This window comes from Trifolium pratense, linkage group LG7 (assembly GCF_020283565.1).
Source record: "Trifolium pratense cultivar HEN17-A07 linkage group LG7, ARS_RC_1.1, whole genome shotgun sequence".
Lineage (NCBI taxonomy): Eukaryota > Viridiplantae > Streptophyta > Magnoliopsida > Fabales > Fabaceae > Trifolium > Trifolium pratense.
In genome coordinates, this window is record NC_060065.1 from 36611534 (window position 1) to 36634966 (window position 23433).

At 32.7% G+C, this 23433-nt stretch overlaps 3 protein-coding genes across 3 annotated transcripts; 1 reads left to right on the forward strand and 2 right to left on the reverse strand.

Moving 5' to 3' along the window:
* The first annotated feature begins 421 nt into the window (after positions 1–421).
* LOC123895281 (LRR receptor-like serine/threonine-protein kinase EFR) lies at positions 422–5929 on the forward strand. The gene is made up of 5 exons (XM_045945536.1): positions 422–1084; positions 1857–2225; positions 2351–2569; positions 3258–5246; positions 5379–5929. The coding sequence occupies exons 1-5, from the start codon at positions 454–456 to the stop codon at positions 5750–5752; spliced, it is 3582 nt and encodes a 1193-aa protein (XP_045801492.1). The 5' UTR covers positions 422–453; the 3' UTR covers positions 5753–5929.
* Positions 5930–6183: 254 nt separating this feature from the next.
* Positions 6184–8581, reverse strand: LOC123895282. Its single transcript, XM_045945537.1, has 2 exons — positions 7473–8581; positions 6184–6648 (listed from the first exon to the last, which is right to left on the reverse strand). Exons 1-2 carry the CDS (start codon positions 8096–8098, stop codon positions 6426–6428), a joined length of 849 nt encoding a protein of 282 aa, XP_045801493.1. The 5' UTR covers positions 8099–8581; the 3' UTR covers positions 6184–6425.
* Positions 8582–17683: 9102 nt separating this feature from the next.
* Positions 17684–21637, reverse strand: LOC123898132 (probable LRR receptor-like serine/threonine-protein kinase At5g45780). Its single transcript, XM_045949021.1, has 11 exons — positions 21178–21637; positions 20938–21070; positions 20348–20419; positions 20113–20256; positions 19931–20002; positions 19782–19841; positions 19526–19596; positions 19294–19443; positions 18865–19203; positions 18329–18720; positions 17684–18151 (listed from the first exon to the last, which is right to left on the reverse strand). The coding sequence occupies exons 1-11, from the start codon at positions 21293–21295 to the stop codon at positions 17831–17833; spliced, it is 1872 nt and encodes a 623-aa protein (XP_045804977.1). The 5' UTR covers positions 21296–21637; the 3' UTR covers positions 17684–17830.
* Positions 21638–23433: the final 1796 nt, after the last annotated feature.

Here is a 23433-nt window from a genome sequence, read left to right on the forward strand (position 1 = left end):
CCGGAATACTAGTTAGCATGACTCATATTTTAAATATCAGTTAGAGTTCTACATTGGATGCGAGGTGACAATAACATTAATTTATAAGTAGAGACAAATTATCATCTTACAAACCAATTTTAATTATATGGTTGGATTAAGCACAACTCAAAATTTTAATATGGTATCAAAGCTTTATCTAAGATTCGTTGGGTCATTTGTTATCAATTTTCTGTTATCGGGTCATCCACAGGCAAAAGAAACAAACCGCCGTAGGAATGGAAAAGTTTATAAGTAGATGTAATCTTCAGTCCTCACCATACATGCATGTCGATTTTGTAGAGTTAAGTTAGTTTCATCACAAAATTCTAAAAAAATTTAAAAGTTATTTTATTTTATAAGAAATATAGAAATACATGTTTGAACCCTTATAAATAGTCCCCACACAGTACTTGACTCAATATCTATCCATGCATGTTAGAGAAAATGGCCAAACTAAGCTCTCTCTTCTTTTGTCTCTCACTCTCACTAAATTACTACTTCTTCACTTGCCTAGCTATGAGTAGAAAAAACATAACCACAGATGAACTTTCACTTCTTGCATTCAAATCATCCATTACTTTAGACCCTTATCATAAGGTTCAAAATTGGTCGACCTCTTCTTCTTTATGCACTTGGGTTGGTGTCACATGTGATAAACAACATAGAGTCCATAGTTTGGATCTTAATAACATGGAACTTGAAGGTACTATTTCCCCACAACTTGGGAATCTCTCTTTCCTTGTTTACCTTGATCTTCAAGGCAACTATTTCACGGGTGAATTTCCACAATCTTTGTTTGGGTTGCATAGATTGAAGTGGCTTGATTTGAGGTATAATGAATTTGTTGGAGGAATTCCAATAGGAGTTGGAGAATTATCAAAACTTCAATATTTGAATCTTGGTCATAACAATTTTAGTGGTTTAATTCCACATGTTATTGGTCAACTTCATGTGTTGAGGATTTTGGATATTAGCAATAACAAACTCTATGGAACCATACCTCAAACGATTTCCGGCTTGTCATCACTTGAAGAAATTTATTTAGCTAATAACTCATTTTCAGGTATGTGGTTGAGTTTTTTTTTTGACAAAAATTCATAGTTGAGTTAATTGTTCTACTTTATTGCTATTATAGCTCCGTGAACTTCACGGATTATTTTGCAGTTTTAAGTTTCCAAAACAAAGACAGAAAAAGAAAAAAAAAGGAAGTAAAAGAAAAATGTGGTTGAATTTAACTAGAAAGACATGTGGTTGAATTTGATTACTATAGATAAGATAAATTAGTCCTCCAAATTCAACTATGAATCCTCAAAATTATAGGATTTTGTTTAGAGTTTAATAAAGGGGAAACTAAAAAAAGAAAGTAGATGAAGAAAAATGGGAATAAGAAACAAAGATTATTTTTGGTATGAGCTTCCCTTTTGGTATTAACACAAACCTAGGTATTTAGTGATTTGTAATTTAGCTTATATTATAGGATATTTTTTAAAGAGTTTATTTTTAAAAAAAAAAATTGGGGGGGGATTAAAGTAGTGTAATGGTCATTTTTAAGTGTCTCTAAAGAAATTTGAACTCTATAAGATTACAAGACTAATTACCACCAAAGTAGTACCTCAAATGTTTAAAGAGTTTATAATTATGAACAAAGAAAAGTAAAGTAATAATTGTTCTTTTAGTTCTTTGATCGGTAAGGGACTGAAACCACATGATGACAAAACTAACTTTTGACCGGTCCGATGGGCCGGATACTATGGTGAAAAATAATTGTTCTTTTAGTTCTTTGAATTTTCTATACTTTCTTTTTCTAATGATATTATAATTGTATTTTATTAAAGGAGAAATTCCAAAAGAAATGGGTGATCTTACTCAGCTGAGAAAAATGAACCTTGAACACAATCAACTTTCTGGCAACATACCATCATCAATAATGTTGAACAACTCACTGTTGCAACATATTTTTCTTGGTTATAATAATCTATCTGGTAATCTTCCATCAAATATTTGCAAAGGGCTTCCAAAACTTACAAGACTTGATCTTTCTCATAATGATTTTGTTGGTGACATGCCAACTACTTGGCATCAATGTGAAAATTTGGAAGAATTATCATTGTCCTTCAATCGTTTCAACAAAGGACCAATGCCAAATGAAATGGGAAACTTGAACAAGCTTCAAAATTTAGATCTTACTAGAAACAACTTGGAGGGTAAGATATATTTTCTATAACATATTAATTGTTTATTATTTGTTTTTATAACGTTTTAAAGTGACACTTATTTTAAAACATTTTTCTAACTAATATACCTTATTTTAATCTTTACATAAATATAGGTGAAATTCCATTCTCTCTTTTCAACATTACTACGTTGAAGATTGTTAACCTTGGCGGTAACAATTTAAATGGAACTCTACCAAGTGAGTTATGTCATTCACATCATCAACTTGAAACATTTGTTTTGAGTAATAATCAATTTGAAGGAAACATCCCACGATCAATTGGCAACTGCACATCGCTGACATTCTTGGTTTTGAATGATAATCATTTTATTGGTAAGCTCGATTTTCTATCTTTATATTAGTCGAAAAAATTGAAATAATCATCTACTAATATCTTAATTATAAACTAGATACATCAATTATTTAATTAATTTGAAAAATGACTTGTCTCTTATAAAAATGAACAGAGGTAATACTCTAATTAAGGTAAGATGCTTACTTACTATCAACATAGGTTGTGTTTAGAAGAATGAGATAAACTATCGTAATATGAGAGATGTCCATATTTAGTATTTGACCAGTGACTCGAATGAGATAATCACTGAAAAAGGGAACCTATGAGAGATGTCCATATATATATATATATATATATATATATATATATATATATATATATATATATATATATATATATATATATATATATATATATATATATATATATATCATGCTTACTTAGTGTTGGAAATGGATTAGATGGAGTCAAAATCAGTGCGGTCAATGTTCAGTCAGCTCTTGACCGGATGGTTCAAATCTTAATATAGCTTTTTATTTGTAACTCTGAGTTTAAAATCTAGACCGTCTGATGTCAATCAGACGGGCACAAATTATTGACTGCAAGACCGTAAGCTCCGTCTCAACTGCACATAATCCAGATTCGTTAGTGTTGCATTCATATATTCATATATAACTTCATATACATGATTAATGAATTGTTATTTATTTATTCTTCCTCCATCAGGTTCAATACCAGAGGATATTGGCTATCTTGATCAACTTGCATTCCTAGATGTATTAAACAATAGATTGAGTGGACCTGTTCCTTCAAAACTCTTCAACATTTCAACATTGATCTCATTGTATCTCACAAACAATTCTCTCTCAGGCACTCTTCCCTCAGACTTGGGGAGTGGCTGTCCTAATCTGAAGTACCTACAAATGCGTGGAAACATGTTTGAGGGAAACATTCCAAAAGGTATAGCCAATGCTTCTAAGCTCACTGAAATAGATTTCCTTGGAAATCAGTTCAGTGGAACAATACCTGATGTCTTTGGTGGTTTAACATACCTTGAGTGTCTCCATTTAGATTACAATAAGAATTTGAAACTAGATGATTCTTTTGGATTCAACTTCCTTACTTCACTCACAGGTTGTAAAAGTTTGAATTATTTGACTGTATCCGGAACTAGATTATCCAAACTTCCCAAGTCGATTGGGAACTTAACCGTAGGATACTTTTGGGCATATTCTTGTGGAATTGATGGTAATTTACCATCGGAAATCGGAAACATGAGAAACCTGGTTCAGTTATCTATGAGTAGGAACAATTTAAACGGACCGATTCCTCGTTCGATTAAAGAGTTACCTTACCTTCAGGATTTGGATCTTGAATACAATGGACTGCAAGGATCCGTTGTCGATGAGCTTTGTGAAGTTAAGAGTTTGAGTAATTTGTATCTGTCAAACAATAAGCTTTCTGGAGTGTTGCCAACATGCTTAGGAAACATGAAGTCTCTTAGAAATTTTCGCATAGGATCTAATAGATTGACCTCTGAGATACCTTCTTCTTTTTGGAATCTCAGAGATATCATAGAGTTAAACTTATCCTCCAATGCTTTAATCGGAAATCTTCCGATGGAGATTAGTAACTTGAGAGCAATTGTACAGTTAGATCTGTCAGGAAATCAGATTTCAAGCAACATTCCTGAAACCATAGGCTCATTAAAAACAACTTTGCAGACTCTCTCCTTAGCACGTAACAAATTGAATGGGACGATTCCCAAGTCACTTGGTGAAATGTTAAGCTTGAGTTTCTTGGACTTGTCAAATAATCTTCTTACCGGTGAGATTCCAAAATCCTTGGGGAAGCTTGACTCTCTTAAAAGTATAAACGTTTCGTACAATATGTTACGAGGAGAGATTCCTGATGGTGGAAACTTCAAAAATTTAACGGCTCAATCTTTCATGCATAATGAAGCACTCTGCGGTAATAATCCTCTTCTACAGGTACCTCCATGTGATAAACATAGAAGGTCTATCGCAAAGACGATATTAATCAAATGCATGCTGCCCATAATTGTTTCAGCCATTTTAGTTGCTGGATGCATTATACTTGTACTACACAAAAGGAAAAAAGTTGAACATCGACGTGAAAGTGATGTATCAACCATAGGAGTTCCAAAAAGGATTTCCTATTATGAACTTGTGCAAGCAACTAATGGATTCAGTGCGATTAATTTACTTGGAAAGGGAAGCTTTGGATCTGTGTATCAAGGGATGCTTTCTAGTGGGAAGATGGTTGCAGTTAAAGTAATCGATTTAAGCTTTGAAGCAACATCAAAGAGCTTTGATGTAGAATGCAATGCAATGCGCAATCTACGACATCGAAATCTTGTTGAGATTATTACTAGTTGTTCACATGTTGATTTCAAATCTCTGGTGATGGAGTTTATGTCAAATGGAAGTGTGGAAAAATGGTTATACTCAGAGAACTATTGTTTAGATTTCCTGCAAAGGTTGAACATAATGATAGATGTAGCATCTGCATTGGAGTATCTCCATCATGGTTCTTCAATACCAGTGGTTCATTGTGATCTGAAACCTAGTAATGTTTTACTAGACAAAAACATGGTTGCACATGTTAGCGATTTTGGCATTGCCAAGCTCTTGGACGATGGACAGTCTAAAATTCACACCGGGACTTTAGCTACTATTGGCTACGTTGCACCAGGTAATTTCTTATCAGTTACCTACATTTTCAATTTCTATATTGTAATTCTTAACCACATATGTAAGATATATTCTTTTGTATTATGTTGAGAATATTTGAGTTTATAACTATTAAGTTAATATTGACTTGCAGAGTATGGTTCTAAGGGTATTGTTTCGATCAAAGGAGATGTATACAGCTATGGGATTATGCTTATGGAGATATTCACAAGAAAAAGGCCAACAGATGAAATGTTTGCAGCGGAATTAACTTTGAAAACATGGATCAGTGAATCAATGTCTAATTCAGTTATGGAAGTTGTGGATTCAAATTTAGTTCAACATCATGAAAAAACAATTCATGATATTGTGCCTCATATATCATCTATTTTGGCTTTAAGCTTGAGTTGTTGCGCGGATTCACCAGAAGAGCGAACTAACATGACAGATATCACTGCATCACTAATCAAAATCAGGACCTTATTCCTCCAAGAAAAAGAAAATGAAGATGTGAAGATATGTTTGTGATTATGTGACTAGCACATGACCCTGTACATTAAATCTCCCCTTGTTCTTTTACTTCCTAATGGTCTTTGAATCTCATTGTAATATAAATAAATTTTAAAGCATAAATTATTAGCCGCTGTATGGACACAATAAAATATGAAAAGTGCTTTTCTTCACGTCAAACGTGATTTAACCAAATTAATTTCACATCACAGTTTCAAAAGCTTACGCACACATACGTTTAGCCAATGTAACTATTGCTAAGCTTGAGAATAACTAAAACTAAACTATATTCAGAAGTCAGAGCCAAATATACATATATAAACTCTTTGCATTGTAGCCTGCGAGTCAAGATGAACAATTATCTCGGCTTAATTCTTACACAAGTAAGATCTATCCCCCACCAAACTTAATATATTATCTGTTTGTTTTTTCAAAACAAAAATTGAAAAGAAAAAAAAAAAAAACAGATATATCAATATTTACTTCAGACCATCATATACACATAATCCAAATAATGGAAGAAACAATTTAGCGATCGCTTGTCTAGCTCGTAACTTCTATATATTCAAGCAGCAAATTTCACATCTTTAGGGCATACACACTTTGTATGCCAAGAACCACTCATTCACTCACTATATTAGTAGGTATGAAGAATTGAAAAGGGAAGAATTATAAGTGTTTGATTCCCAAGCTAGAACATATTTACATGAAAAAACCATGGCAGAATGAAAGCTATTACCAGGCACGCCATCAAGAAATTACAAAATGGCTGTCCTCGCCAGCATCCACCAAACCTGTGCTGGGATGAGTTACCTTCATTGTCCATGAATCTTCTATCATTCCACCCTTCCATAAATCCATTATTAGCAACAACAGAAACATTTTTTGCAGTCTCGCCACATATTTCGCATAACCTGTTTGTTAAAAAAAACGCAGCTAATAAATAATCTATTTGATAACATGGACACTCACATAATCCAATAAAATCTTCCACGAGACAAAAATAAGATAATGTTTTCAAATAATATGAATAAACATGAACATGACAGTTAAATGCAATGCAATAATTTGCTAGATGCCAGACTAGAATTTGATGGCATCATATGGATGTAAAACTTAACAGCTCACACACACACCAGAAGCTATTTTCTAATAATATTTGTCTAATCCAGAATCCTATATCCTGAAAAGGGAAACTCAGCCGAGTGTTTCGGTGCATTTTCCAGCTCTCAGGAACTATAAATAGTCTGATGGCTACTGATTGCAAGTTACAACTATGTCTAGGTGCATAATGACGATAGAAGTTCTTCAACTAATAACCTACCAGTCCAAAGCCAGTAAAATTGAACACACTAACGAATTCATTAATGACAATGTTAAATAATGGTTATGGCGTAGCAGATCATTGCTGTTCTGTGACATGCTATTTAGTACAAAATATTGTCAAATAGTGGCTATAGCACTATTGCGTAGCAGAATCGTTATTTCCTGTGGTCAGCGATTGATAACACTGATTAAAAATTATCAAGGTAACATAACACAAACAACACTTCAAAAAGACTGCGGTAAATTGGATAGTTAAGTAGCAATAACTTATGAATCTCTACAACATTAGCACTTCAAGAATAACTTGACAGCATCAGGAATATGATCAATGTAAAACCTCAAAAAACATGTCAATAATCTTATTGTTAACCTATAAATTGGAATCAAACTGAAATTTAGCCAAACCATATACCTGTTTCCCTTGAGCTTGAACCACACTTCAGCACAATGAATATGTGCAATGCCGAGCTCATCTTTACACGAACAACCGAGTTGAATAAAATCACCACTTGTAGCACTACCATTTTCAACAATTATTGCATCCGATGACTGTCCGAAAGTCAGATGACAAATCCTACAAATCTTTTCACCTTGTGAAACCTCATAAAATCCTTTGTGGCTACTACACTTCATATCAATCACACATGAATCTTTATCAGTTTCACACACCCCTTTCGGCGCTTTCATTGAAACCAAACTAAGCCCTGATTCATCAGCTTTTGCTTCCAATTTCATACCCTCAGTCTGAACATTAACAGCATCTATTACAACCACTGTCTCAACCACACCCTGATTAACCAAATTGTTTGAACTATAACTAGTTCCTTGATCAACTGCGGACAATTCATCGCACTTTTCCTGAACCTTAACTTCCTCAGGCGTTTCTTTTAGCTCCTTATTGGATCCTAAATCCTTACTCACCTCTCTTGAAGTTCCAACTTCTCCAACCCCTTCAACCAAATTACTTAAATTCTCATCAATCACTTCATGAACTGAATCTAACACCTCAACACTACTTTTGCTCTCATCAAGACCCATTGAAAATTCTTTCAACTTTCAAACCTTAAACAAACTCCTAACAACAAATACATAAAACAATACAAACCCCACCAAGGAATTAAAGAAAAAAATCGATTTTTATTAGAAAGGATGAATAATGTGATGAATATGAAAATTGGAAAAAATAGATATTTTTCAATGACCCACTTCCTTATTTGACACAAAATCTCAGATAACCTTAAAAAGTTTTGATTTTTTTAAGAAAAAATAAATGAAACTTAGGATGTTATTGCCATGTAACCTATGATATTGATGACCTTCAATTTCCAAGGAAAAATAAAATCCCTAAAACAGCTGCAAAGATAAAGGATTTGACTGAAAATATTAAATATTCCAAACAAGTTGAATTGAATCCAACCCAATTTAGGTAAAACCTGAGTGGTTTGGTTTATTCAAGAAATGGATATTAAAAATGTTTAATTGGTTTAGGGAAAAAAAATAGGAGCGTAGTTAGGTAAAGGAAAGAAGCAAGGTTATCAAAACCGGACCGGACCGGTAGGTTGGACCGGTCAGACCGTGAACCGGTCATGAAAACGGTTCGGTTTTGAGCAAAAACCGGATAGGAAACCGACCGGCAAAAAACCGCTTGAACCGGGGTCGAACCGGGTCGGACCGGTGAACCGACCGGGCGGTTCAAGCGGTTTTGCAGATTTTTTATTTTTTTTTTAAAAAAATAGGGCAAACGACGTCGTTTTAACTTCTTCTTTTTTTAAAAAAAAAATGAAACAAAACAACGACGTCGTAGGAATAGGAAAGATTTTTGTTTTTCATCTATTCTTCATTTGGTTTGAATTATAAATTTTATTTTATTTTGACTTGTGATATTTTATCTTTTTAATGTGTGAAATTATGAAATATTGAACAATATTCATATATATATTTATTTATATATTAATTAAAATATATATTTAATTAAAAACGGTTCGACCCCGATTGAACCCGGTCCGACCAATTGAACCTTGAACCGGTGAGCTCGCCGGTTCGATGACCGGTCCGGTTCTGACAACCTTGGAAAGAAGTGAGAAAAACAGTAAAGAATTGGAAAAGTGAAATTGAATCATTTGATGACATTAGTTAGTGATCAAAGCAAAGGATGAATATATAATGTAAAAGGGTTTGGCTTGTCGTTATTGGACAGTATTTTGGTGAGTACTGAGCAACAAAGAATCCAGCATAGTAGATATAGTTTGATAGTGACTTGAGTTACATTGGCATACACCTTTTTTTTTTTTAACCAAATCAACTTACTGCATTTCATTAATTATCAAAAGTTCAATACATGAAGGAATAATCTCAAATCTATGAAAACTAGTCCAAGAATTGGTCGCCCTAGCTAAAGTGTGAGCAACCGAATTCACTTGTCTCCTACTAAACTTAACTTCAAAGTTCACACATGATAGCATAACAACAATAATTTCATTAACGATTGAAAGAAACTCTGAATTGTCTCGCTGTTTGGCATACACCTCTTTAAATAAAAAGATAAGTGTAAAATTTAAAATTGAACTAAATATATTTAAGAAAAAAAAAAATCAATGTATTTATGCGGGAAACTAAATAATCCTCAAGGTAATTGAGATTTACTTGAGAGATTGACTTCTTTTAATAAAACTAGTCTCACACCCGTGCGATGCACAGGTGTTATGCGATATTTTATATTATAATGTTGAAAAATCATTCGTATAAATTGAAACAATAATAGTATTATGAAAATTATAATAATAACATCACTAAAAACAAAATAATGATAATAAAGTGATGTTCCTTAAAAAAATAAATAATAAAGTGATGTAAATATAAGATAGATATTAAAGATGTGTTTATACATTTCGAAAAGATTACAATGGATCCTATTGCATCTACCAAAATAAGTTGGTAATCCATAAATTGTCATGTCACTATGAAAATGATTTATGGTCATACTCATACACTGTGGTTAGATTAGTGGTTGCACAACTATCTAGGAATTATATATATCGATGCTTATACATTTAAAAAACTTATTTATACATCAGATTTGAAGTTACTTTGGTATCTTCTTCATTAACATTGATTAGCAATATCTTTAACTCATTCTTCAAAATAACTATGGAAATGACAACATATAATTGACCATGGAAAACAATCGATGTTGAAACATAAGTTTTTATTTATATTATAAATCTCATTGGAGGATTCTGAGTTGGATAAACTACTTTATTATCTCTTACCAAAAAACTACTGTATTATCGAATTTGACATTTATATTAATTTGAAACTTATTGGAGCAAAAATAAACCAACTTAACTCATACTCAAATATCGAATATGATAAAAATCATACAGGGCATAACAACCATTAGTAAACTTTATTTTATCTATTTTTTTACTAATATTAGAAAGTAGTCCTGACAATCGACCAACTCCTTATATTTACAAAGATTGGACAAAAGATTATTAGCAAAGACATTAACCTTTTTGAAAAAAAAACAATAAAATACAGAAAATAATAAAATCAACAAAAAAATGTAAATGAATAATAACCCAAAATAATAATAATAATTATTATTATTATTATAATTAGTACCCCACATTAAATGAATGTAAGTGGATGATATGACTAAATGAAAAGTTTTCATTGGTTTGTGGATTTGGGTTTAGATAGACAATTCCACAACTATCTAGGATTTATATATATAGATTGAGTGTATATTAAAAAGTCATAAGTTTATAAATGTAGAATATGAAAAGTATAGAGATGAAATAATAAAATAATAATAAATAATAATAATAATAATAATATAAGTAGAAATGATGTGGCATTGTAGAGTGGTTTATTTGGATTTAAATGGATGATGTGGCTAAATGAAATAATTTAATTGGTCTAAGTGGATTAGGGTTAGGAGAACTATTTAGGAATTATATATATAGATGAAAAGGAATTAAAAGAAAGAAAAATGAAAAGGAAAGTTTGAATCGTGTTTGTGTGATTAATGTAAGAAGATGTGTAGATGTTTATGTAAGAGTAATATTTATCATTAGTAGGGGGAAGTGTGAGACAAGTGACACTATGCCTTCACAAAGCTACGAAAGCAAACCGCAAACCATCAATCAGTTTTGTGGTGGTTTGGGCCGTTACATATTTGGTTCGTAATCATATAGCTTATGAGGATTTTCTCAACCAGTAATAACAACATATTTAAATTTTACGATTTATGAGGACTTTTTATATCATAAATTTGTGAGGATCTTTTGATAAACACTAATAATTTCAAAAATTTCGGCCAGTATTATTGTTTTTAATGTTTCTTTTAGTTTTTTTCCTAGTAAAATAAAACTTTGGAAAAAGTCTAAAAGGATTGATTTGATCATAATAATTGCAAGTGTTAGATGGGTTTTTTTTAACTCAAGTTGAGATTTGATCATGTCTACACAACAAAATAGTAATCAATGTTATATTGAATTATGTAAATTAACGACAAGTGCATATAAACACATTTTTTTCTACAAAAGCACAAGTAAAAAGAAGTTGATGGAGTAACACCAAAAAAAATATTATAAACAATATATTTTTAAGACATATGTATGCCTTAAACATTGTCAATAAAAATATAAGGTCTTAAACGACAGTTATATAAGACACCAAAGAAGTATATATATTACTAATTTATTTGCAAAAGTTTCAAAAATTTCTCGTTCAATTATAATATTATCCTAAACAAGAGTTTATTTGTGATGATGCTAATGCCGTCGGCAAGTGAGTACAAGTATGTATGCTTGTCTACTTGTAACATGAACCGACAATTATAAGGTCAGCACCTATGGCTATGGTGAAATTTCAGACATTTTTTATATATGGACCTTACAAAATTGTTTTTATTTTAAGGTATATCTAGTTAACAATGAAGTATTTGGATTTTACTATGTAGGCGATCATCTTATTAGTGACTTCTATTGTGTCCTAAAACTGGCCACTAATCTGTTAGCCACAAGTAAATGAAATACTATCCATTAATTTTATTTTATTTTTTGAAACAGTTTACTATCCATTAATTTGAATGTTCTTTTTCCCCTTTTTTATGTTGTTAATTAATTTATGTGCTTGCTATTAATTTTTTTTTTTTTTTTTTTGACAGTAACTTGCTATTAATTTGTTGTTACTACAATATTTTGTCACTTTGTATATGTGTATGAATTTGCTCATTTTGTTTTTAGTTAGGATGGATTTTTAGTTTATTTTTTTATAGGTTTTTACCATCGTTAGCGATGACTAATCTTTGTCGGGAAACTTGTGGGGCATACGAGATGGGTTCGTTCTCTATCTTTTGAGCTAAATTTTCTCCATACGCATGAGTTAAGGGGACCAATACACTTAACATTTGGACCAATTCATTGTTGGTGATTCCTAGTTTATTTTTAATTGAGTTTTAATTTGATTAAAATTGAAACAAATTTCCTACTCAATCTATATATTCTCATTCTTAATTTCATTCAAAAAATATATATATATTCTCATTCTTACCTAACGTGTTTGTTTTGTAATTAAGTTTTGGATACTTCCTTTAATTGGAAAGATAATTAAGGTTACGTGAGCTCTAAGTATCTAATTAAGAAGTTGTTACAAATAAATAATGAGCATGTTAGTATTCCAAATCAAGATTAGTACTCCACAGCCGAAAAGGTACAAAGCAAAATTCCAAAAAGTGCAATTGAAGTAAATCAATGAAATTATGAATCTTATTTTTTCTTTTTTGAGGCATGAATGTATCTTGTTATAAAATGTCACATTATTTTTTTTATAAGCAAGAGTATGTATTTATAAGGGAGTACTAGAGATACTTCAACTCTTATAAAGATAATTAACTGCTTTCTAAGCAAGTTAAAGGATTGATACACCAATCAGAAAAAGCATAGCTTAAATTATGCTCTCTTCTACTTATAAACCAACGCCACAAGAAGAGTTTGATGTTCGTCATTAAACTAATTAAACAGATCGAGGCTCTCTAAAAATGTCACATTATGTAATTTACTCTTCTTTTAATCTTGGTATATAGAAATAGAATGATATTATTTTCGGGGTTTTGTCGCCTTTATGTACATGGTATTATTTTTTACTCATACATGTTTAAGACTTTAACACGGTTATCTAGTTCATTGATATCCTTAAATCTAATTATATTCATGATTGATTTATGAGAAGTTCACCTTATATTGTGTAGGACTTCATTCACCATTTTTAGCCGATAAAATAAAGGTTGTAAGGAAATGCAAAAACTTAGAGAGAAAAAATCTACAATTCAATTTAGTCGATCTGATGTAAAGTGGATAATTCATTTTGATTGCTCTAATTAAGGATAATTTGTCCAAAAATAGGTCTAAAACAATAAGTATATTTATAATTATTTTTTTGTGAAAAGTTTATAATTTCCTTTTTATAACAATAAATAGATACAGATTTTTGTTAGGTATATTTTATTTTCATTAGGGATGGCAACGGACACTCATGGGTGCGGGTTTGACACTTACCAAACCCACATCCGAAATCATCACCTAAACTCAAACTCAAAGGTTGTTCGGGTGGCAAAACAACACTCACGCTCACGCCCATTGGGTTCGGGTTTTTTCCACCCAAACCCGCATCGCATTTGAAAATAATTTACAAATGTAAGAAATTAAATTCCAACATAGACTTTGAATTAAATTACAACTAAAATTAAGGTCTTCCAAGGAAATTCAAATTTAGACTTTTAAGAAATTACAACATAGACTTTCAAGAAATTAAATTACAACTAAAATTAAGGTCTTCCAAGGAAATTGAGGAGACTATGGGGGTAATTAGGTAGTTATAAAATATTTCGGGTGGATGTATGTGTTTCGGGTGTGGGTTTGACTGATACCAAACCCACACCCATATTATCGGGTGTCACCCGAACCCAAATCCAGTCAAATCGTGTTTCACCCGTTGATTTGAATTTGAGTTCGAATGGGTCTCTCAAATTTGAGTTTTTTTGCCATTCTATTTTCATGGCTATTGTTGTAAAACGGTTTACTGAGTTTAATAAAAACAGAAAAACGTTTTTTAAAAAATTGGCAACGAAACTATTATTGGCTGAGTCGCGTACTAGGTCGCTTTCTTTAAGACGTTTCGCGGAACTACTCGAAATAGTGCACTGTAGTATATCAACCGCGAAGTCCCCAGGATAAAACAGCCGTTTTCAATGAAAATACCGATAAACTACTGCACTGTAGTATTGGTCAGAATAACACCAAGTATGGTCGAAAAATTTCGAACCACTCTAATTGATAAACGAATATCAATTCTACGGCAACAACCGTTCAAAATTTGAAACAACAAAAATTAATTTCGAAGAAGAAAAAGAGAGAAGGAAAGAAGCAGTTTTCTCAGAATGCAGAGAAAAAGAAGTGAATCAAAACTGAAGAAAATAAGTGGTATTTATAGGCAAGTAGGGAGCTGGAATCAGAGCAATTTTAGGAGCTGAAGGCACACGTTTCTGACCGTTTAAAGCTCAAATTAAGGGACACACATAAAAGAAATTTAAATTCAAAAATCTCTTTTTTCTTAGTATTAAAAATTAATATATCACCCAAGCCCGGCCGGTCGGACGGACGGCGGCGCGCGCGTGTGTGATATTCGGCATTGTGTGTGGTCTCCCTTTCTTACAAAAGTGGGTACCCCAAGGGCACACCCTTGGTTGCCAACTTGTGATATATAAACACTACCAAGTGGTGTGATTTTTCCAATGTGGGACTCAAAGAGTCTTTTTTCAATTCACACTACACATGATTCTTGCACTTGTGTTTATTTCAATACCAAGTTCCCTCCATATTTCTTCATCATGTTCCAACAATTTGATTATTCTCTCAAAGTTTAGTGTTCAAATTTTGAAGCACAAAGTCCAAGCCAAAAGCCCCACGTAAAATGCCTCCAATATCGTACATAGCCCAATATAGGAAAACAAAATTGTTGGAAAACGCTAATAAATGATGTTTTGCTATTTTTATCAAAAAAAATAAAATGAGGTTTTCGTATTATAATAAGAAGAAGGTGGTATGTGAACCACTAAGAGCTCGTTTAATATGATTTTTTTTAGTTTTTTATTCTTTTTAAAATGAGAAGTTGGGCCAAACACTTTTTTAATAAAGCTTTTTAGATAAAATTTTTTTCTACCTAACAATTATACTCTCACCCCTACATATCACAAAATATTCCAATTTTACCCTTTTGAAATCTAATTTTCTATACTTTCATTTTTTCCAAAAAAAGTCTACCGAAAAACTTTCTGAAAATTGTGTTTTGTCATTTTGGGAACACAAAATTTTTCAGAAAACATCTTCACCCCCACATACCATTTGCCGGATCCGGTTGCTCCTTTTCTGATGTAGGAGGGTTTCTTTATTAATTTATTATTTTAGATAGATTTAGTTTTATTATATTTTAGGTAGATTTATTATTTTTATATTTCACCTAGATTAGTTATTTTTATATTTTAGGTAGATTTATTATTTTTATTTAGTTAGGTTTGTTATTTTCTTTTACAATCTTTTAGGAGATTTGTTATTTTTATTTTTCACTTCTATTTAAGCTAAACTATTGTAGCCTTGAAGGCAACTTTTGATTCAATAAAATACAGAGATTTTTCTCAAGTTTGGTGGATTCCAAATTCTTCCTTCTGGTGGATTCCGGAAGTCTAGTGAATTCTAGATTAGTTACTTTTTCTGGTGGATTCCGGAAATCTGGTGGATTCCAGAACCTTTATCTAAAAGGATTAGCGCTTGCTTTTCCGCTCATTTTCACTTGATTTCTGCACCTCATCAGTGTTTCTACCCAATCACTGTATTAGTTAACACCAAGATAAGGATTAAAATAAACACCAAGATAAATCATCCTGTAAATCCTATTTAATTTTTTTTTGTCACAACTACTTTCACCGCTTATTCATGTTTGTTCAAATCATCATTCTTTTGTGCTTTCTGTTAATTAACTTTTTCACAGACTACAACCATTCTTTTCTTACCATTTATTTATTTTTTTTTTCTAAACACTTCTATTATCAAACACCTTACATGTTTAAAAGTTATTATTTTCAAGAGAAAATATATTTTTTCAGTTTTTTAGTTTCGTAACAAGACTCTTTTTTCTTCATAAATTCTTATGTAAAGTCTATTTGTAAAAGCCTCATAATATAAGTCGTTTTATAGAGATTAAAAATGAAAGTTAATATATTTATAACCACATAAAACTATGTTAAAATAAATATTTGATCTCTCTATAAATATATCATCTTTTAAATAGTTCCTCTATGTAGTGTCATATTTGACTTATTTCAACATTGGGATTAAATTTATTGACAGAAAATATTTAGAGATTATTATTTTAAAAAATGTTAATATATTAGAGAGATTAAAAACAAAATATTGAATATTTTTAGAGAGTGAACAAAATTAACTTCTTTTTTTTATATAAAATAAAATAAAATCAAGTGCATGATGATTGGCTACTGGCTTCCCTAGAAAAATCAATAAATGAACCAAAATAATTGTGACACATGAGAAAGTGGGGTGTACCTATAATGATTATGAGTGTTGGAAGGGTATGAACATTTCCAGCTATTTGTGAGGTCTAAAAGAATTGACATGAGACTTAAAACAGAATGCTGGCACAGGCAATGCCATGTGCTAGTTGACTCAAATTCCTGCAGCCACAGACTCTTTTGCCGTGTAGTATTCTACATGTCCATTAATTATGCACTAATTCTACTAAATTGACATGTTACAAAACAAATTTGATTTCCACTTACTACTGTATTTGATATTGAAATCTTTCTAACCTAATATCTCTTACCTAAAAAAGTGGATGAAGAGGTGAAAATGTTGATCAGCAGCTCTTAAAGTGAAGCGTATACTTGTAAACACTCTGACGATTCAGTGAGCGTCTTGGTTCGAGGTTTTAGGGTTTAAAAGGTGTGTACATGTTTCTAGACCATAAGTTAGGATTTTTAAATGAGGAAATGAGGGTTTATGACCTAGAATCTTCACTTGGACAACGGTTTTCATGGACAGTTGTATACAGATCTCCTAAGGTTCTAGATCCAACAATCCTGTTTGTGGCAATAGGCCCTGCTTGGATGCGCCTATAAGGCGTGTTCATGTGGTAGTCCTTCCAAGTGTTAGTGATTTGAGGGTGATCCGGTTCTTAACGGAATTGAGCTGTGGTTCAATCTGGAACGAGTATCTTGGTGAACTTAATTAGCCAGATATAATTTTACTGTGATATCAAATGTACACTTCTTTAGATATGGAATTGTGGAACAAAAAGTAGTCTTTCAATCATGAGATGAGACTGGGATTTATGGAAGAAAGATAGTGTTCAATGTTCATACACCATTGTTTTTGTGCCCTAGTCTTATGTGATTATCACATGCATTATTGATCAGATTTTCTATCAATAGGGAAGAAACTTTTAGGAATTTCTATGTCCAATTTCATAGACTTAGGCAAGATTTAGAAATGAAAAATCTGCATATAAAAGAAGGGAAATATACAATATTTGCTCTTTCTGAAAAGATACCTAAATATTCTATTGAATATATAATATAGAACTAAATATTCAGAGCTTATATAGGAACAGAAAATAAAGTATTCTCCTATATGTTATCTATATATTGTTAATTAAAATGCAAAATTCATGTACATGTAGACTTGACAACTATTGTCACCTAGGTCCAGAAAGCTCAATGGCTTCAATAATAAAGGAAGGTTCTTCATGAACATCACTATAATTTTGAGAGAAACTGCAAGTCCTTTCATCATATAGGTTACCCCCTCCTTGTGACTCTTCAGGCCTCATTGACAACCCAATAAGCCCTTCAAGAACCTTCAAAACTTCTGACATCTTTGGCCTCAAACTAGGAAGAGATTGAGTACATTGTAAAGACAACTCGACCGCTTTTTCTAACTCTACCGGATCATAACATCCCTTTAGATCCCTATCAACTAACACTTCCAGCCGCTTGTCCTCAAATAAAGTTCTAGCCTGCAAGATTAACCGAATTACTCAAAATCTACAGTCCATGCAAACTTAAGGGTAGAGAGATAAAAAGCATGAATTTCATGAAACTATAGGAAAATGTTAGGTATCGTGTTATGTTACGTTAGTATTCAGGGTTTGAACCTTGAACCTCCTTCACAAAATATTTGAAAAGCTACTTACCCAATCAAGAATCATTCCCTTTTGAACCTGAACGTTTCCGGCATCCAGTGCCTTTTGTCCGGTTATGAGCTCCAAAAGTAATATGCCGAATCCAAAAACATCTGTTTTTTCAGAAGACTGTCCAGTTGAGAGATACTCGGGAGCAATGTGTCCTACAGTTCCGCGTACTGCAGTAGTTACGTGTGAATCCCTTTGATCTAAGAGCTTAGCAAGACCAAAATCTCCCACCACAGCTTCAAAACTTTCATCTAACAAAATGTTTGCAGCCTTAACATCCCTGTGGATGATTTTTGGATTGCACTGCTCGTGCAAATACAAAAGCCCTCGTGCAGCCCCAACAGCGATGTGCATTCGCCTGTTCCAATCCAAACATGGCTTTCCCCGGAAACTCTCTGCTTAGGAATAAGACAAAAGAGAAAAATGTATTTCATTAGAAAAATCACCATTTTACAACATTCTCAAATAATAGAATCACCAAATATCTTGATGTGAAGACACGACTGTCTTATAATTTCAAATGTAAGAATGAAACAAACCTCTCAAGCGATCAGCAACACTGCCATTAGGCATGAACGGATAAACGAGTAACCTTTCATCTGGTGTCATACAAAATCCATAAAGACGCAAGAGGTTACGATGTACAGCCAAGCCAATCATCTCAACTTCGGTTTGAAACTGCACTTCTCCGGTATAATTAGGATCTTTAAGCCTCTTTACTGCCACTAACATTTTGTTTGCAAGGCATCCTTTGTATACAACACCAAAACCACCTTGTCCTACGATATTTTTTGAAGTGAAATTTCCAGTAGCAATTTGCAATTCACGGAAGGAGAACCTCTTCAAATGACCGATACCAAATTCGCAATCTTGCTCCACTTCAATGTAAACCAGTACTTGTCAGAATCAGAATATTTGCACGTTTTGAAGGGAGGAAAAAAAATCAAGAAGTTCATTTCGGGAAGTACCATAAGATGAATAGAGGATGCGTGATTTGTACCAATGTAACCAATAGGCGAGAAGCATCACTGAAATTACAAATGTGCAACTAAAGCCAATAACAACAGAAAGCACCGTATGTCGATGACTTCTGACTGTCTGAGATGATGACCCTGTATCTGCAAGTGAACCATCTTTCAGTTGTACTTCAATTCACTAATTTAGTAGGGTTTTGACAGGTGCAAGTTAAATGTATATTACCATTTACTGGCTTCGAACCGCCCATACAAATTTGTGAGGATGATGTACAAAGGAAGTTGTTTCCTGAAATACTGCAAACAGAAAAAGTAATGTCAAGCAATGCAGCAAGAAACTAGATTAGGCACTAGTCATATGATTATCTACAATGATTTTAGTACTTGCGCATCTACGACTATGATTAGCTTAGTTTTATCAATAAGAATATTAGAATTCACATGCTAAAATGAGGCAAAATCTTATACCATTAAAAACTCACCTATAGCCTTTTGCTAAGATTTTTGGAGTAGGACCGCTGAGATTGTTGAATGACAAATCCCTACAACACGTAGAAGAGTTATTAAACTAAATCTTTAGTATTTAAAAAGCCAATAAACAGAAACAAAATAACTGTGACGGGGTGCATACAAGAACGAAAGTCCTGTGAGATTAGCAACAAGTTGAGGGATCTGTCCAGATAGTTTATTTTTGCTGAGCCGCCTGAAATAATTGGCATGAATAAATTAGGAAGTGAACAGTTAGAGAAAGGCTAATGAATTATATATAATAAAGAATCATCGTCGTTAATCTATTTGTCAAGCCACACTCACAGGTAACTAAGATGAGTCAAATAGCCCAAAGAACTAGGAATGTTCCCAACAAGCTGGTTACCGGAAAGATCAAGAGTCTGAAGTTCTAACAGGTTTCCTATCTCAACCGGGATAGGACCAGATAGCTGATTGTTCTGCAATAACCTAAGATAAAACAATGGAAAAACGCAGTGATAAGAAAAGGTGGATAATGGGAATAAAGTAGTGAGTATAGACCATTCTAGTTGTAACTCACAGTGTTCGGAGGTGGCTCAAATTTCCAATTCCTGAGGAAATTATTCCAGATAAACCTGCACTAGCCATTTCCCTGACAAACACCATCATATATCAATAACTTTTACAGCTTGAAGTTGAAAAGGAAATTCCATTCATAACATTAATGCCTCAAATCTCATAAATGATAGTATCCAAAAAACATTAGTCTTTCCTAGATATCACAATGGTAACCTGTAAAATCTGTCACATTCCTCACAGCCAAAACAAATAGAAAGGAATCAAGCTTAAGTGTATGTTTGGTTTCAATTTTGAAGACGGTATTGAAAAAAAAAAAAAAAAAAGTCACACGTTGATTAAAGATAATGCCCTACTATAGTTTATAAAGAATGGCATATAAAAATCGAACAAACGGCAAAATTGATTCCAGTCTCATATGTGTATAATTGATTCTGACATGTTTTTCCCGTTAAATTTTAGTCTCGAATGTAATACAAAATTGTTTAATCCTCCTATGTTATGCATTCAAATCACTTTAAACCTGAATCAAATTTTACATAATCAATTAATTCAAAATCAATTTTTGTATTTATCAACCAAACAAACACTTACAAGGAAATGACATAACCCTCAGAAGAGCAACCAACCATGTTCCAAGTACAAGGATCAACCGAATTAATATCCCAACCATTCATAACATGTGATTCATCATTCATCTTACTCTTCATAGACATCAAAGCAGCCACTAAAACATGTATCAAAATGAAACCTAGTTAGTACAAACAACAACACATTACACAAAAAAAAAAAAATTCACTAAGGAATTAAGGAAAATGTGACTGAAATTGAAACCTTCATAGTTAACACCCTTTGGAGAGAGAAGACTTTCAGTACCCTCAACAACAAAAGACACCAAATTCCATAGAAAAATAAAGGAAACAAACCAAAAAAACACTTTAACACTTTCCATGAAAAAAAAAAACAGATTCAAGTAGTGGGAAACAATAAAGTTTGAAACTTTTTTAGTGGGATCTTCAGTTCTGACTTTTGAGCTTCTGAAAAAGCTGATAAAAGCAATGAAGAAAAAACCCTTTTGAGAAATTTATCTTCTTGCCTCGAAAAAAGTGAACTTGAAAAAGATAAAGAAATTTTTTAAAGAAAAATGAAAATAAAAATATGAAGATGGTGACTCCTCGTAAGACAAGGAAGAGAGCTCGTGATTTGGGAACATGGCAGTGTTTGTCGAATGGTAATGATTCTGTGTGAATGTTATACTGTGAAACTGTCGTGTTTGAGAGATTGAGAGAACTGTTGGATTATTTTGTTATGTGTAAATGGACGGTGGAGATTTAATTGGTTGTTTGAGTATTCCGAGGTGTGTGTGAGTTTGCGTATGGTAGAGGACAGTTGTGGCGCGAAATTTTATTTTCTAGTTTTGTGATGTTTGGACAATTTGATAATTGCAGTTCTCGGAGCTCGAGGTTCTTTTGTTTAAGTGCTGCTTTGACTGTGGAATTAATGCACCATTATTACGACTAATTTTTACATTAATTTGCATTATGTTTCAGATTATACATTTTCATATCATCATGGTGCTAGAAATTGTGATCTGTAACGGACACGTACTAGTAATAGTAGGGGTGGCAAAGTGGCATGCCCGTCCCGTTTAAGCCCGCCCAAAAGTGGGGTGGGGTAGAGATGACAATGGGTAGGGTATGGGTAGGGTACTATAGTACTCATCTCCGTACCCGCAGATTGAAAAAATACTCGTACCCATCCCCATACCCGTGTGGGTAACAACTTTTGCCCCCGTCCCCATACCCTATGGGTACCTAGGTCCCCATACCCGTACCCGTTACCCGTATTTTTACTAAAAATAAATTGATCAATTATAAAATATCATATAATTTTAGTAGAATTAAAAAAATTTCAAAGAATTTAATATTGACTAATGAAAATTATAAACAAAATTATTACTAACCTTATGTTAAAGTTCATATTTATGTTAAAAATTCACATTATTTTTATATTATGTTATAAATAAACATTTTTATTAAAAATATGTAATAGTTTAGTATAGTTGTATTGTTTTAAATTGATTTACATATATTATAATATAATAATATAAATAAAATAAATAAATATATATTATGCGGGTATGGGGCGGGGTGGGTACTAAGGTACCCGTACCCGCACCCATACCCGTTTATTTTTGCGGGTAATTACCCATACCCGTGCCCGTACCCAATATGCGGGTTTTTACCCTACCCATTGTGGGTAATTTTTGCGGGTACCCTCTGGGTATGGGTCAAATTGCCATCCCTAGGGTGGGGCGGGGCAACTTAGGTGTCCGGGTTCAACAACTCAAGTCCGTCCGTTTATTGGCGAGTTGGCGGGCCGGCCCCCAAATTTTTTTATTTTTTTTAGTTTGAATTATAACTTCACAATTCTTATCTCCTAGTTGATGTTAAAAAAAATACTAGCAGATTGTGAAGATTGCATTGAAAGAAGATTGTGAAGTTAAACCGATTGAATTATAACTTCACAATTAATTCTTACCTCCTATTTTTAAACTAACAGAAAATAAGGATAATTAAGAATTGAGAGAAAATTGCAGCAGAGAATAGGGATAATTAAACTAACAAAAACATTAATTAAGTTAATAAGTAATTCCTTACAATTACCTTTAATTAAACTAACACTTACAATTACCCTTAATTAAACTAACAGAAACATCAACCAAGTTAATAAGTAATTCATTACAATATAAGATAAAAGGATAAATACTAGCATAAAGGGAGCACGACGGCGGATGAAATAAATGAATGAAACAAACAACCCTAATTTTGGCAGAAAAAGAAACGTGAAGTTTTATATGAGAGAAAAATATTACTGATTGAGATTTGGGCTCCTCATTCCAAACCCAATTTTCAGTAAAAGTAAAAAAAATAAAAAGCCCGCAGGCTAACCCGCTCCACCCACCCCGCCCAGTTTTTTAGGCGGGGGCGGGCCACCTTATGGTAGCGAGCCGAAAACCTCAGCCCGGCCCGCCAAAAATGACGGGTCAAACGGGTTTGCCCGGTAGGCCCGACCCGTTTTACCACCCCT